The sequence below is a fragment of the Eumetopias jubatus genome, unplaced genomic scaffold (genome assembly GCF_037043125.1).
Source record: "Eumetopias jubatus isolate StellerSeaLion01/CBP00866 unplaced genomic scaffold, mEumJub1_p1.0 scaffold_15, whole genome shotgun sequence".
NCBI classification, from domain to species: domain Eukaryota; kingdom Metazoa; phylum Chordata; class Mammalia; order Carnivora; family Otariidae; genus Eumetopias; species Eumetopias jubatus.
The window spans coordinates 94,781,580-94,797,539 of NW_028274821.1; the positions used below are offsets into that span (position 1 = coordinate 94,781,580).

The window sequence follows — 15,960 nt, forward strand, 5'->3', positions numbered from 1 at the left end:
CTCAGATAAATAAAAATCTTAAAAGTCAAGTAGCTCCACAATTACACAAGTCCCTTATTTTAACCATCTGAATGTTAGTTAACCTTACTCTCAGATGTATGGCTACAAAGATAAGAGACTGGGGGCCATCAGAGAAAAGAAACCAGGGGCTGGTATCAGAGAAGGGACAAGGGAAGCAAACAAGGATTAAGAGCTGTCTATGGATCCTATAGCACCTTCATGGCAGCGTCCACTCCAGGGGGCCACGGCAATGATGCAAGCAAAGGGAAGGAGTCACTACACAGGCAACTTTAGAACCCTTATAGCCACCTTCCAAGCTCCAGCCCACTTCCCCAGCACAGATGTGGGGGGGGGGGGTCTCTAACACACAGGACAAGGGAGAAGCCCAATTGGATAGGGAACAGTTACCAGCTGCAGCACCCGCTTGAAGCAGCCACAGTGGACAGCAACGCCCAGGCCAATGCTATTCCAGATGAGCCCCGGGACATGGAAGAAACCAACCGTGTGTCAGGACCTGGTGTGGTGTCCTATGGGTTAGCTGAGACCTTTCGATGTAATTTTCTGATGAGTAGCTGACCACAGGACAGTATGTGCGGGTCAGGGAATGCAGACAGGCTGAGGTGCCCAGACACAAAGAACACAGGCAAAACCCAGCCTGTGGTCTGGTGCCTCCTCACCCCAGGAACCTTTGTTTGAAAGCACACTGCCTGCGCACACTCAGGGCCCTGTGCCTGGAAGCCCACCCAAACCCCAACGTGCCGGCCTACAGCAGGAGTTACACCAGCCCTCGGAACGTCCCAAGAGCTCAAGCCAACGGCTGTCTGCAGGACTCTCTCTCAGGATCACACATATCCCCCTCCCCAGTAGGTTTCTGAGCCCCCATTACTACTCAACCTAGGGTCAGGAGAGACCTAGAGTAGACCTCACCTATGGAGCAAAGATGTCCCTGGCCTAGAAAATATGCTGCACCTAACCCACACACTGGCAAAGGGGAGCAGGTGGGGTTCTCTCACCTTCAGAGACCCTCCCTCGGAGTTAGGAATGAGCCCTCCTGTGCCCTGTATGTTGTCTTCACCTGATTTCCCCAGTCCTGCTCTCCAAGACATACTACCCAAGGACTGCAAAAGAACCTACCAAAAGCTCAACTCACAAACCGAAGACACCAAGAGGCTGTTCCCAGCCAGGGAAATGAGAACACACAAGGCAGATGGAACACACTGAAGACGACAGAAGAGCTGCACCACAGACAGTGCAGCAGGAACCCCTGGGACCAACATGGGGAAAGGGACGGCCCAGGACACACAGGTAGAACGGCCAGCCTTCACTCTCCCACGAAGTAAAGCCTCTAGCAGTCTGGCTGGCTGGCTGGCTGGACCTGGAGACCAGTAAGTTCCCAGGCGCAGAGGCTGGCTCATTGCCCTCAGGTGGTTCTGCGAGGTAGAGGAGACACCACCCAGCCTTTGGACACCTGTGGCTCCCTGAAGGGAGAGGGAGCCCAGTAGACAGGGAAGAAGCACTCACTCACCCTGGCTACCCCAGTGCACAGGCAGGACCTCAGGAGGTCTGCTGGGCAGAAGCTCCGCCACTCAGTGCATGAATCCAGAATTTACCTGTGCCAGGGCCAAGAACATTCCATGCCCACTAAACAGGGCTGCCTACTCCGACACCCCCAGGAACTCCTGCCACGGGACAAGCACAGTCTGGTCTCACGTTCCCTGCCCGCCTCCTCTCTCTCAACCCAGGAATAAAGGCAACCCCCACCCCCCACGCCCGGACCACCTTGATTCACTCCAAAATAAACCTCAACGGCATTAAGGGCAAAAAGGAGAGCACAGAACGGCTGAGGCACTCGATGATTCCACCCCTTTACTGTGCCTTGTAGATGCGACCCCATGCAGGCCACGCTCCTCGGGGCTGCAGCTGCCCGGGAGAAGCTTCTGCTACGTGACACTTTTTAGACTTTTTAAACATGTGGCCCGACCATTTGCCATTTGAGAATTACAGCAAATGATTCTATTTGTAATTTCTAACCCTCCCACTGCCTCCCCCCAAAAAAACTGTACATGAGTTTACAAACATATTAACATATAAATAATGAGAAGCGTCCTGGTGGGAGCCTCCCCAGCTGTCTCTGCTTGGAGCGGAACACCGCGGGGAGCACTGTGCCCACACAAAGTACCCACGATGAGGGGCCTCCGTGGCGGTGGCCATGGGTGCGCGTCACTGGCTTCTTCACACCTTCAGGTCAACCACCAGTCGTGTCTGCTGCGCCCAAGGAAGCTCGGGCAGCCCGGTCATCGCTCTGGCTCGAGCTCGTGCTGGAAGGGGCGCTTCTTCTCCCGACAGTGCTTCTTGTGAGCCGGCCAGTCCTTCTGCTGGCACTGAGAGCCGCAGTACCGGGCCACCTGGCAGCGCCCGCAGATGTTGAACTCGCGGAGCTGAAAGCACACACAGAACCACCATGGGTTCACCGTCGCACCAGGGGACCGGCTGTGGGGCAGACGCCACACCCCAACCAGAAAGGACCCGGCACCCCCATGCGCTGAAGCCGCCACAGCTGGAGAGGGGCTAGGACGGCGGGGTGTGGGCCAGCGCTCGCGGCCGCACTGGTACCTGCTTCTCGATCATCGTGCAGGGAGGGTAATGGCACTCATAGTAGGTGCAGGAGTTCTCCTCCTCTTCTACCACGTCTCCGTTGGCGTTGTAGTACCGGGTCACGTTCAGGACGGGGAACTGCTCCTCTATGGGGTCCGTGGGAAGCTGCTGGATCGCCAGCCAGTATAAGCTTTGCTCCCTCGAAAGGAAAAGCAGACAATTCGGTACACTCCAGCCAGACACAGTCAAAGCAGGGACACGACAATGACACGACTTCAGGACAAACTGTTACCCTTGCTTGGTTTTTACAACTTGGCTTTTCTTTGCACCCGCTCCCCCAAACTATGTAGTGGGGCTTATCTCTGTGTGACATCAGGTATCTACCCACTAAAAGGTACAGAGCAGGGCTATGTCTACCTCACTCCTCAATCCCACCAAATCTGGGACTCACAGGCACACGGCAGGCAGAGAGAACATGTGGTCTCAGGACAGGGACCCGGCCAAGTCTGGCCACCCGAGCAAGGCCTCGCAGCCCTTTTTCCTGCTCATGGCCCCAGAGGCACCTGCTTCTGCCCCAGCCACCTCCCCTTCGATGCTGTGAGCTGCTCTATGTCCTTAGTGGACCAGAAGCTTGCAACTCAAGAATCCTACCCGACGCTAGAACTGAGGTGCCCCAACAGGCCCCACGGGAGCACAGGTTGGGTGGGACAAGTGCAGGCAGTCAGCAGCCCGCCCTGATGCTGGGTTCCAAAGGAACAGATTAACACCCCCTTCACCCCAACACCCCCATGGGGGCCAGGCCTGGAGAGACTAGGTTATATACAAAAATTAATTCAAAATGGATCAAGGACTTTAATGTAAGACCTCAGGGCGCCTGGCTGGCTCAGTCAGTAGGGCAGAGGCCATAACTCCTTCTTTTTTTTTTAATTTTTTTATTGTTATGTTAATCACCATACATCACATAGTGATCCATAATTCATTGTTTGCATATAACACTCAGCGCTCCACACAGAACATGCCCTCTTTAATACCCATCACGAGGCTAACCCATTCCCCCACCCCCCTCCAATCTAGAACCCTCAGTTTGTTTCTCAGAGTCCATAGTCTCTCATGGTTCGTCTCCCCCTCCGATTTCCCCCACTTCATTCTTCCCTTTCTACTATCTACTCTTTTTTTTTAAAACATATAGTGTATTATTTGTTTCAGAAGTACAGGTTTGTGATTCATCAGAAGCCATAACTCTTGATGTTGGGGTCATGAGTTCAAGCCCCATGTTGGGCCTGAAGCTTACTTAGAAGAACAACAAAAAAAGGGCACTATCCACAGAGCTAAAAAGGCAACCCACAAAATGAGGGAAAATATACGCAAATCATGTATCTGATAAGAAATTAATATCCAGAATATATAAAGAGCTCCCATAACTCAACAAGAAAAAAACCAAACAACCAGATTTAAAAATAGGCAAAGGGAGCCGGGGTGGCTCAGTCGGTTAAGCGTCTGACTCTTGATTTCAGCTCAGGTCATGACCTTAGGGTCATGAGATGGGCTCCGTGCTCAGTGGGAAGTCTGTTGAGATTCGCTCTCTCCCTCCCCCACCCCCCAATAAATAAATAAATCTCTAAAAATAGGCAAAAGACCATAATACACTCCTCTAAAAGACGACGTACAAATGGCCAACAGGCACATGAAAAAATGCTCACCATCACTCATCATCAGGAAAATGCAAATCAAAACTACAATGAGATATCACCTCACAATCATTAGGATGACTATTCCTTAAAACAGAACAAAAACCAGAGTGTACTAAGTATTGGCAAGGATGTGGAGAAACTGGAACCCTTGTGCACTGTTCGCGGAATTTAAAACGGTGGACACTGTGGAAAACATTATGGTGGTTCCTCAAAAAGTTAAAAACAGAACTATCCTACAATCCTGCAAGTGCACTGCTGGGCATATACTCAAACAAACTGAAAGCAGGATCTTACAGACACATTTGCACTTTCATGTTCATGGCAGCATTACTCACAACAGATAAAACATGAAAACGACCCAAGTGTGTGTTGTCGTCAGCACACGAATAGGTAAATGTGGTGTATAAATGTAACGGATTATCATTCAATCTTTAAAAAGAACAGAGGGCGCCTGGGGGGGGGCTCAGTCATTGGGCATCGGCCTTCGGCTCGTCCCGGGGTCCTGGGGTCGGGCCCTGCATCGGGTTCCCTGCTCGGCGGGAAGCCTGCTTCTCCCTTTCCCCCTCCCCCATTCTCTCTCTCACTGTCTCTCTGATAAATAAAATCTTTAAAAAAAATAAATAAAAAATAAATAAAAAGAATGGAAATCCTAACAAAGGCAACACCACGGACAGACCTTGAGGACACTGTGCTGAGATAAGCCTGTCACAAAAAGACAAATCCTGCAGGATTCTACTCCCAGGAGGCCCTAGAGGAATCAGATCCAGAAACAGAGAACGGGAGGCTGGAGGCTTGGGGAGGGGAGGGGTCTGTGTTTGGGTGGACAATGGAAAAGTTCTGAAAAAATGGATGGATGGTGGGGATGGTTTTACAGCCATGTGGGTGTATTCAACACCACTGAACTGAACATTCAAAAATGGTTAAGATGGAGGTACTTGGGTGGCGTAGTCACTTGAGTGCCTGACTTTTGATTTCGGCTCAGGTCATGATCTTAGGATTGTGGGATGGAGCTTCCGCTCAGCCGGAGCCTGCTTGAGATTCTCTCCCTCTCCCTCTGCCCCTTCCTGCCCCACCCACCCCTGGGTACACTCTCACACATGCACACTCTCTCTCTAAAATATATAAATCTTGGGGCGCCTGGGTGGCTCAGTCATTAAGCGTCTGCCTTCGGCTCAGATCATGGTCCCAGGGTCCTGGGATCAAGCCCCGCATCGGGCTCCCTGCTTGTTGGGAAGCCTGCTTCTCCCTCTCCTGCTCCCCCTGCTTGTGTTCCCTCTCTCGCTGTGTCTCTGTCACATAAATAAGTAAAATCTTAAATATATATATATATAAATCTTTTAAGAAAAATGGTTAAGATGGTAAACATTATATACATTTTACCAGAACAAGAAAAGTTTTTCAAAGGGAAGAGTCAGGATGTAGGAGGCTGTTGGCTGCCTTCTGAGCCCTTCAATGAAGTCCTACAAGACGGAGGCAAGTTTTGGCCCCAGCTGGCTTTTAAAAGCAGCAAGGAAAGAAAACACACTTTGACAAAGAGGCCCCTCCCCCCTAACAGATGAGCCACACTTGTGGCCCCCACATGGAAGGAAAGCTAGGTGGGATGTGCAGGCCTGGGAGAATCCATGGTGCCATATTCCTGGCCTCACAGACAGGCTGATTCCCATAAGAACCAGCCATGTGGAGGCCACCAGCTGAGAAACAGAAGGACACATAATGCCCAGGCCAGCTGGGAGTTCGGGCTGCACTCAGGCTGGCTCTGACCCACAAATGGTGTGACCACCGCTGAGGGTCTAAATCCCTAGCCTTGGACAAACTAAGGATGGCACCACTAGATCGGCTCCTGGGAGGTCACAAAGGAGAGAGCCTCGAGAGCACAGCCTCAGTCCTGGGTTCCCAGGAGGAGCCTAGCGGAGAATGGGGGCAACCGGGCCATGACCCGGCAGAGACCACTGGACAGGGTAGCCTGGGGTGTGATGGATCCTTTCCCAAACAGGTGTTCTCAACTGTGGTTATCTTATAGCCATAAAGGGTGTTCAGATGAGTAAATGTAACATTCAGCCATAGGTTGGCCAAACCATGAGTCACACAAAGGCCTAAAGTGACAGACTTCATTACCCAGAGGTCCTGGAAGGAGCAGATCCACTGCTGGGTGAAGGGGTAGACAGTGCCCTCTAGGTCTGCAGTGGGGAAACCTGTGTGGTGTTGTGGGGGCAGGTCCCAGTGCTCACACTTTACAAGCGTCCATGTTGGACAACCCAGGAGAAAATCTGTGGATGCTAATATGCCTCCTGAGCTGCCCTTATCCTTCTGTTGATAACACCGCCTTCATTTTGTTTGATGAAAGAGCCTTCCCAGAGGCCCAAGGGCATGCACAAACCCCAGAGAGCCCCCGTGGGCCCAAAGATGATGTACACATGACCAAGAACATCCTGGCTCATTGCAGCTCCCAACTCCCATCCTGCTGGTTCCGCAGCTCTTCCCAAGGGCTCCATGAAGCGCATACCTGGGCTGTTCTTGGGGCCATGGGAACTGTTCTCAGCATCCTACTTGCCCAAGTGGGATACCTGTGCTATCCTGAGCAGAAGCACTGTTTTCAGGACCACACAGAGGTGGATGCTAAACAGCAGAGTCCCCAAAGCACATTGCCTTGCTTCTTTTAAAGAATTTATTTATTTGAGAAAGAGCAAGTGAGAGAGCACAAGCAGGGGGGAGGGGCAGAGGGAGAAGTAGGCTCCTGCTGAGCAGGGACCCATCGTGGGGCTCCATCCCAGGACCCTGGGGAACATGACCTGAGCCAAAGGCAGCTGCTTAACCAACTGAGCCACTCAGGTGCCCCATGTCTTGCTTCTTTTAAACTACTACTTAAGTGAAGCGTTTAGCCGAAGAGCATGACAAAAAGACGCATGTGTGTGTACAGGGGCATCCTTAAGACAAAGATGTCCGACTTTTCTCAGGGGTATGGAGCAGAAGTCCTGCTCATGTGCAAGCATCCAGCCCAGATAACCCTTCTCCCCACTAGAGCCAATCATTAGAAAACCAACCCAAAATATAACCATCAAAATGGTATCCCACCCCCATGAAGAAAACAAGGGTCCCACACTTTGAGGGAAAATAGCCAAGGTCTCCACTCTCACAGAAGCATCAGAATGCAGAGTAGAGACATGAGCCCTCTTGGTAACAGGAGCTTGGAGGATGGGGAGCCAGGGTGGTTCAGTCGGTTAAGCAGCTGCTGTCGGCTCAGGTCTCGATCCCGGGGTCCTGGGATCAGGCCCCGCGTTGGGCTCCCTGCCTCTCCCTGTGCTCCCTCTCTCTCAGATAATAAATAAAATCATTTTTTTTTTTTTTAAGATTTTATTTCTTTATTTGACAGAGAGAGACAGAGTGAGAGAGGGAACACAAGCAGGGGGAGTGGGAGAGGGAGAAGCAGGCTTCCCGCCGAGCAGGGAGCCCGATGCGGGGCTCCATCCCAGGACCCTGGGACCATGACCTGAGCTGAAGGCAGATGCTTTATGACTGAGCTACCCAGGCGCTAAATAAAATCTTTAAAAAACAAAAACAAATGAAAACACAAGAGCTTGGAGGAGGACGGCTTTCCCCCCGGAGGCACCTCTGCTGGCTTCAGCAGGCCCTGAGGAGACCCACCTTTGTTTGCTGGATGTCTCTTCAGCTTTGGGCCGCCAGCCCCACGGCACCAGCTGTAGGTTGTCCAGGCGGTTGTCCACAGTCACAGCATTGAGGTGCACCACCTGAAACCCGGGAGCAATGCCTCCCCTGTGCCGCTCCCTAGGAAACAGACAACTCTCGCGATCAGCCGCCTCCGGCCTTCCCAAACACTTCAGCCACGGGATCTGAACTGGCCCCTCGCCACACTGACAGGGACAGTCAGGAGCAAGGCTGCTGAGAGGAATCCAAGTATGTGAGTCTATGGCCAAACAAGATGGACCACGTTGACAGTTCAGCCCCTTGATTTAAGAGCTAGGCTGCAAGAAGCCAGGATGGAACCCCCAACTATCAAACACACAGCCTAGAGAATACCTCACCTGAGTTATTTTGAAGCATTTTGGAACTCCACCATGGACACCAAGGAGAGGTAGGTCGTTCCTCACATCCCACTAACAAGCTCAGCAAGAACACAGTAGAGGGACCAGACCCCAGAGGAGGCTGTGTCTGGAGCAAGTAGCTGAGCAGAAAGTGCACTTTTAGGGTGCTCCATTAGTGGTACAATACGCCAACGAGCAAACAATCCCTCTGGGTTGCGGCAATGACACAAAAGTAAGAGGGATGGTAGGGGGCGCAGGACTTGGGGAAAGCACCTTCTGTCAACAAGGGCAGGTTGCTCCACAGGCTCCATGCACCCTGTACAGGGCTCATGCAGTACCCAAATGGCAAACCAGCAGCTGGAAAATACCTACCACAGCAGCTCGTGAAGGAGCCTTCCTGACCCTCTTCCTCGGTTTTTGTCAAAAGCATATGCAAATATCTTAGCACCATTTCCATCTGCATCTACTTCCATCCGGGCCTGAGAAAGAACAAGGAAAAGGTCTGTTAAAAAGCCTCCGATTCTCAGCTACATTTTGAACCCCACTTAAAGAAATGAAGTGAAACAAACAAGCCAGGGCACATATATGAGGCCTATTTCTGGGACCCAGGGCTCTGCAGAGGCTCCCAGACATGGAAGCCAGCCCCGTATCCCAACAAGCATACACTCACAAACCACTCTGCAAAATACTGTGGACACAAAGAAATAAATTTTCCTATTCTTAGGAAAAAACCCACAATTCAGTGAGAAAAATCTTTGAACAAGTAACTAACAGTAGGCCCCTAAACATAAGGCACACTGAACCCCCACACAGTTGAAAATCCACATATGACTTTTAACTTTTGGATACTTTACTGATAGCTTGCTCTTGACTAGAAATGTTACCGATAACAGAGACAGCTAATTACACATACTTTGCACGTTACAGGTATCATATGCTATATTCTTACAAGAAGTTAAAGCTGAGAAAAGAAAACATTTTCGAGAAAGTACTGGACTATGTTTATAAAAAAAAAAAAAAAACCAAACCCACATCTAAGTTAACCTGTGCAGTTCAAACTCATGTTGTTCAAGGGTCATCTGTACTCTAAAAGCATGAGGGGCTGAGATGAGCGTGTAGCGGGTCCACGGGCTCCGGCAGGGTTTACAAAGGGGGGTGCCGGTAGGTGAGGGCTGGCCGGGGGACAGAAGCTCATCAAGCAGAGAACAGCAGAAGGCAAAGGAGCTCAGGAAGATGAGAGAATGGAGAGCACAAGGGCACAGGAGGGGTGGTGGGGCCAGGCCAGAGGAGAGGTGAGGTGGCACCGGACAGTCTCCTGGGGAGTCAGAGCTTGTCCAGTTGAACGTTCAATCACAAACATGACACGACTGATGTTTTCAGGAAGAGTCAGCCACCAGGGGGAACGTGGGGGAGGACCAACATCACGGTGGTGGGGGGGGGGCTCCACTGGACAGTGAAAGCCCGGCTGCCCTCACAGGGGCCAAATCCCATCCCTCATGACCCTCCCCGGCGCTGACTGAAAGCAGGCCGGCAGAGAAACAGCCACCCTTACCTCAAAGGAGTAGCCCTCCACCAGCGGGATATCTTGCTCATCTATCAGTGTGTACTTGGTCTGGAAATTAACCACGTTTCAAAACGTTACCTTCAGGGTCACAGCAAAGTATTAGTAACAGACAGAAATGGCCCCCTCCGGCTACACGAGGCCAGCAGGTAAGGGGCATGAGGCAGCCTACCCCAAAAAGCCGGTGGATATTTCCCACTCAAGACTGTCAGGCTTCACTTCCCATCCACATGAGCCTAAACCGTAAGTGCCACTGAGCTGGCGAACCTCTAAGCTGTGTGTTTTAACGTGCCAGTAACCCTAATCTGAGGGCCGCTTCCTCAGGAGAGAGAAAGGGGCCCTGGGTTGAGGCAGAACATCCAGAAGGTTTCAATTAACGTTTATTTATTAAGATGGGTGGCAGTACACACTGAACTGTTTGTTTCCTGTCTGAAGTGTTCCAAATAACAGTTTTAAGGGATGACACTAACACAACCAGTCACGGACTTAGAAGGGGTCTCAGAGCCGACGGGGAACCCACCCTTCATGACGTAAAAAGCCACATTCCTCTTGCAGGAAAGGCAGGAAACGGTCCCCCAAACGGACTAGTCTCATTCTTGCTTGGAAAGCCTTTTTCTAAGATCTAAGTCGGTTTTACCTTCATCTGACTGCCTCTGCTCCTCTCTCCCACCAGAAGCTTCCGCCGCTGGTGATGGGAACAGGGTTCCCATCCAGGGTAAGGTCCGTGGCTGGCGCAGCTGCACGGCCGGCCGGCTCCTGGAAACAGCCAAGCCTCAATGCCCACAGGTGCCAGGAAGCCCCAGCCTCGAACACGCGGAGGGCGGGGCCAGGTAAGGGAGAGAAGCAGAGGGAGGCCCTGCTCTGGGAGGCCCACCGAGGCTCGTCCAGACACGGCCACCGCTGGCAGCGTGAACCCTGCGCGAAGCTCCACTACGGACGGCCAGGCACTGAGACGCACGCAGACCGTCTTGCCAACGAGCGAGCGGGCCGCCTCGGAAGGGCGCTGCGCGGCCCGCGGCCGCCAGCCCCCTCCTGGCCCGCGGGCACCCGCCGCCAGCCCGCCCACCCTCTCGGCCCCGCATGCCCCCGACCCCGCGGCCCCTGCCGAGCGCTCCAGCCCCCGGCCCCCGGCCCCGCGCTCCCGCTCCGCTCACCTTCCCGGCCACCCGGCCGAGCCGCACGATGCCCAATTTGAAGTCGGTCATGGCCGGGCCTGCGCTCGGCCGGCGGCGCCGCTCCCTCGGGAGGCGCCGGGCCGGGACCGGGGCCGGGCCGGGGCGGCGCCGCGGCGCGCCGGGTGGGCCGGGCCGGCGGGCCGGGGTCGAGGCCGGGCGGGACGAGGCTGGGCCGGGCTCGGGCCACCGGCGCCTCGCGCCCGCCGGACCTGCCACGCGCCGCCGCCGCCGCCGCCGCCGCCGCCGCCGCCGCCGCCGGACCTGCCACGCGCCGCCGCCGCCGCCGCCGCCGCCGCCGCCGCCGCCGCCGCCGCCGCCACCGCCGCCGCCGCGCGCACCACCGCGAGCAGAGCTGGAGGCGGGGCGTGGCGCCGACACACCCCCGCCCGCCGCTGCCCCGCCAATCGCGGGGCGCGCACTGCGCCTGCCGGCGCGCGCCGCCACGCCGTGGCCAATGGGAGTAGGGAGAGTGCGCCGGCGTATTGAGGAGCGGAGGGAGGGCGGGGGAGGGGTCGGCCGGAGGCGGTGCCTGCGCTGCCGCCCCGCGCTACGTCAGTTTCGCGGGAAGCTTTGTGCTGGAGGCCGCACTTCTGCTCCTTGCTCCCCGCTGCCGGTTCTAGGCTCGGACCCAGCGCCGCACCCCACGCCCGGCGCCGGACCCCGCACCTAGCTTCCGACCCCGCGACGGCCCGGCTGCCCCCAGTCTCGCGCCCGGCTTCGCATCCCCACGCCGGGACTGCGACTCGGACTGTGCTCCCGACTTTCGACCCCTCGCGGAGGGGCCGGCGGGAGGGCCCTGCGGGTTGGGGTTTCTGCGGGACTCGCTGCGGCTCCCCGTAAACGGCCCCCCATCTGCAGGACAACGTGCAGGAGGCGCGAGGAGGGAGGCGCTGCGGAGTAGGGGCTGGGGAACCAAGCGCCTACAGGACCTGGGCACCTGCCCGCCCTTCTTCCTCCCTGGCCACCCACCACCTCCTCACAGGGGCCCAGCTGAGGACCACGGTGCCCCCGGGTTTCCCCACACAGCCCATCCTCAGGCTACCCCAACCTTCCCCAGGTCTCAAGCTGCTTAACTAAGGTGTGGTGATGTGCCAGTAGCTGAACAGCTTGGTCCAGCTCCTTCCTAAACAGGCACTCCGGGGCATGAGGACTTTGGGGGCTAGCACCCTTGTTTCCTGACAACCACTCTAGCTGGGCTTTCACCCTCCCTACACACACACACTGAAACTACACCAGTGCACAAAACAAAAATCCCTGATCATATATCAGGGAAGCAGAAAAGTCCCATGATAAATAAGTCCTATGCAAAAGTGATAAATGCTGTGGGGGAAACAAGTAGGTCAGCATTAGGGGTTGCAGTCCTTAGGAAGGTGGTGGGCAGGGAGTGCCCTATTGACAAGTCAATTTGAACAGTGTAAGGAGGAGAGAGAGAGCCATGTGAGCATTTGGGGGAAGAGCCAGTGCAAAGGCCCTGAGCTGGGATGTTTGAAAAAGTGGGGTGTCCACTGTGACCAGACAGGAGTGCAGGACAGAAACGGGTCAAGATCAGAGATGTGAGGGGCCAGAGGGGAGTTAGGAGGCTCTTATAAGATCTTTGACTTGTACACTTAGAAAAATGAGGCCATCAGAGGATTTGAATAGAGGAGTAGTTTTTCCATGAATCAAGCTGGCTGATGGGTACAGTAGTTTAGGGGGAAGATTGGAAGCAGGAAGGCTATTTAGCAAGTGAATACAAGTAGCTAGCTAAGAGATAATGGGTGTTCGGACACATGGGGCCAGTGTTCTGTAGAAGTCTGGTTAGCCATATTTATGCTTCAGTAACAACTCCAAATTCTCAGTGGCTTAGCAAAATAAAAATGAATTTCTTGTTCATGCTACATGTTAAGGTTGCAAAGCAATTGAATATATGAGTATAGAGTTCAGGGGAGCTGTCCAGCCTGGGGTATAAACTTGGCATTCAATAGCACATTTCTTGTATTTAAAGCCATGCAACTGGATGAGATCACATTGGAAGAAAATGCCGTGGGGCGCCTGGGGGGCTCAGTCGTTGAGCGTCTTCCTTCGGCTCAGGTCATGATCCCAGGGTCCTGAGATTGAGCCCCACGTCAGGATCCCTGCTCAGGGGGGAGCCTGCTTCTCCCTCTCCCTCTGCGCCTCTCCCTTGTCCTGCTCTGTCTCTCAAATAAATAAAATCTTAAAAAAAAAAAAAAAGAAAATGTGGCTAGCAAAGGAGAGGTCAAAGACTGAGCCTGGGTACTCCCTTATAAAGGGGGAAGAGAGGTTGAAAAGAGGAGGAGCCAGTAAAGAGAGGGAGATGTCAAGTAAGAGGAAAACCAGGAGAGGGTGGTAGCTTGGGAGCCAAGTAAAGACTATGTGAAAGAGAGGGATCAGCCATGTCAGGTGGGTGCTGCTGATAGGTCCTGTAAGGTTAGGGTCGGGAATTAATAACTGAGCGAGACAAGGACACTGGTTGCCTTGGCAAGTACAGCTCTTGAATGAGTGATGGCGGACTACGTCTGTCTGAGGGGTGAAACGGGAGTGATGAGAGAAGATTGGAGGCTGTGGGGCGCCTGGGTGGCTCATATGGTTAAGCGTCTGCCTTCGGCTCAGGTCATGATCTCCAGGTTCTGGGATAGAGCCCCATATCGGGCCCCTTGCTCAGCAGGGATCCTGCCTCTCCCCCTGCTTGTGCTCTCTCTGTCCCTCTCTGTCTCTCTCTCTCAAATAAATAAATAAAATCTTAAAAAAAAGAGAGAGAGAGAGAAGATTGGAGGCTGTGAGACAGACAACTCTTCTGAGGTGTTTTTGCTAAAAACAGGAGCAGAGGAATGGGGCCAAAACTGGAAAGAGAAGGGAAGTGGAGAGATTGTTGGTTTTATACTGGGAGAGGAGATGGCATGTTTGCTCACCAACAGGAGTGATCCCATAGAGGAGAATTGCTGGCGAGGGTAGGGCTAGGGAGTTAGATAGGAGCATGGGTGGCTCAGCTCAGTACAAAGGAGAGTCTGATCTAAAGTGGGTGTGGAGGTAGGAGTTTGGGGGAGTTCTCTGCTGTTGAGAAGTTTCTACTTTCTCATATAAGTAGAAAACAAAGTCATCAGTTGAAAGTGAGGACGGGGGAGCAAATGTTGGCAGGGCAAGGAGAGAGGTCCAGGAGTGATGTAACTGTCTAGGAGAGAAGTAGAAAAAGGCAGTAGGATGGCCCAGCAATGTTTAGGGTGCTAGTCAGTGCAACTGTGTGTTTTTCTCCAGCCTATGTAGGCTGCTGCAAAGAAGGCGGGAAGAAAGAGGAGGGTCGGGTTTAGCCAAGACTGTGGCTGTGCTGAGCAGGAACGGAGGGGTTTCTAAAAGAGAGTGGCCTAGATGCTTGCCTGTGGCGTTAGAGCTGAATGAACAAAGGAGAGAGGACAACAGAGGGGGCGGGGCCAATGGGTTGGGGTTCCCGGTGGGGGCCCAAGAATTGCAGGAGTCATGGCACTAGAGAGAGTAGGCTAGCAGGGCAGGAGGTGGTAGCCAGAGATGTGTGGACCTGAGCTCACGAGGGCTGTGGCTGTTGGTGATGACTGTACGCTTTTGTGCAAACCAACCACTCCAAAACCTAATGGCTTAGACAACATTGATGTATCATTTTTTGCAATTCTATGATTGGGGTCTTCTGTTCCACATGGTGTCAGCTGGGTCCTTCCCTTGGTTGCACTCAGCTGGGAATTCACTGGAGCACCTAATTTGTCCTCCATGTCACTTGTCTTTGTGTGATGTCTCCTCATTCAGGGTTCCCCGCATGGCCAGGCAGGATAGCTGGACTTCCTTCCAGCATGGAGGCTGTGCTTTGAGTGACAAGTCCCATTGTGCAAGCATTTATTGGGTCTCTGCTTGATCATTCTTGCTAGTATCCCACTGGCCAAAGCAAGTCACCAGGGCAAGCCCAAAATCAGTGTAGGAAGGCTGTTCACAAGTGTAGGAAGTGTGGTTCACTGCTGGGGGGACCACTAGTGGAACAGCCTGCCCCAGTCCATCCTCTGGACTCTTAACGATTCATGCTCCTCCCTCTTGAAAAGTGCATTTCCCAAGTGATCCCAGAAACACCAACTCATCAAGGCATTAGGTTTGGAGTCCAGTATATTGTAATGTGCAACAGGGCCAGATGGATAAGGCACATTGAGTTTGGCCCCTTTTGCTCCAAGGGCATATTATTTGCCCCCCAACACCCAACATTCAGGGGTGAAGCACAGTGCCAGTGAACAGACACCCTGTTCAAAAACGGCGAGTGTACCCTTAGTCACTGCTCCGCAGCAATTTTGGAATCCAGCTCCAATCCTGTACTGTCACAGTGCTCCTTGGTCGGGGCTCATCTGCTCCCTGCAAGTAGCTCCCTTGGCTACTGTTTTCAGTGTTCTTGGTCCCTCCCCCTGGGCACTGGGCCCCTGTACTTGCAGTGACCCCCTTTTCCATAGGAAATGGCCTGTGTTTGCAGCTGAGTGGCTTCATCAGTCTGCTTCCTGCCGGTAGAAAGCAGGGTCCTAGACCCCTCTTTTATTTCAAAATCTGTCCATTTTACATTTTACTTCAAGCAGATACAACCCTTAAAAAAAACAAACAAACACTGGATTTCCTATATATCAGATCGTAACTTGTTTCACTAGACAAAAGCTATACCGCAAATGTCTTTGAGAAGGCTCTTCTCTTCTGTGGCCCGTGAGTCAGGTGCTGTGGGACAATGACCTCAAGATTCTTAGAAGCCCTTTTGTATGGCTGAGGGGGTCAGCAAGGACTCCTTATCCCCCACCTAAATGCCTCGGAAGTCTTTTTTTTTAATTTTATTTTTTTTAAGTTTTTATTTATTTATTTGAGAGAGAGAGAATGAGAGATAGAGAGCACGAGAGGGAAGAGGGTCAGAG

General features: G+C 53.2%; 1 protein-coding gene across 3 annotated transcripts; it reads right to left on the reverse strand.

Annotated features, from left to right (window-relative positions):
• Positions 1-1,852: 1,852 nt before the first annotated feature.
• ZMYND19 (zinc finger MYND-type containing 19) lies at positions 1,853-11,139 on the reverse strand. Of its 3 annotated transcripts, XM_088018962.1 has the most exons (7): positions 11,038-11,139; positions 10,525-10,643; positions 9,879-9,938; positions 8,699-8,805; positions 7,929-8,069; positions 2,614-2,794; positions 1,853-2,438 (listed from the first exon to the last, which is right to left on the reverse strand). In XM_088018962.1, the coding sequence occupies exons 1-7, from the start codon at positions 11,090-11,092 to the stop codon at positions 2,295-2,297; spliced, it is 807 nt and encodes a 268-aa protein (XP_087875088.1). In that variant the 5' UTR covers positions 11,093-11,139; the 3' UTR covers positions 1,853-2,294. The 3 variants fall into 3 exon arrangements, with proteins under 3 accessions (XP_087875088.1, XP_027950411.1, XP_087875087.1); XM_028094610.2 differs by lacking the exon at positions 10,525-10,643 and having other exon boundaries at positions 11,042-11,139; XM_088018961.1 differs by lacking the exons at positions 9,879-9,938; positions 10,525-10,643 and having other exon boundaries at positions 11,042-11,139.
• Between the last annotated feature and the right edge of the window lie 4,821 nt (positions 11,140-15,960).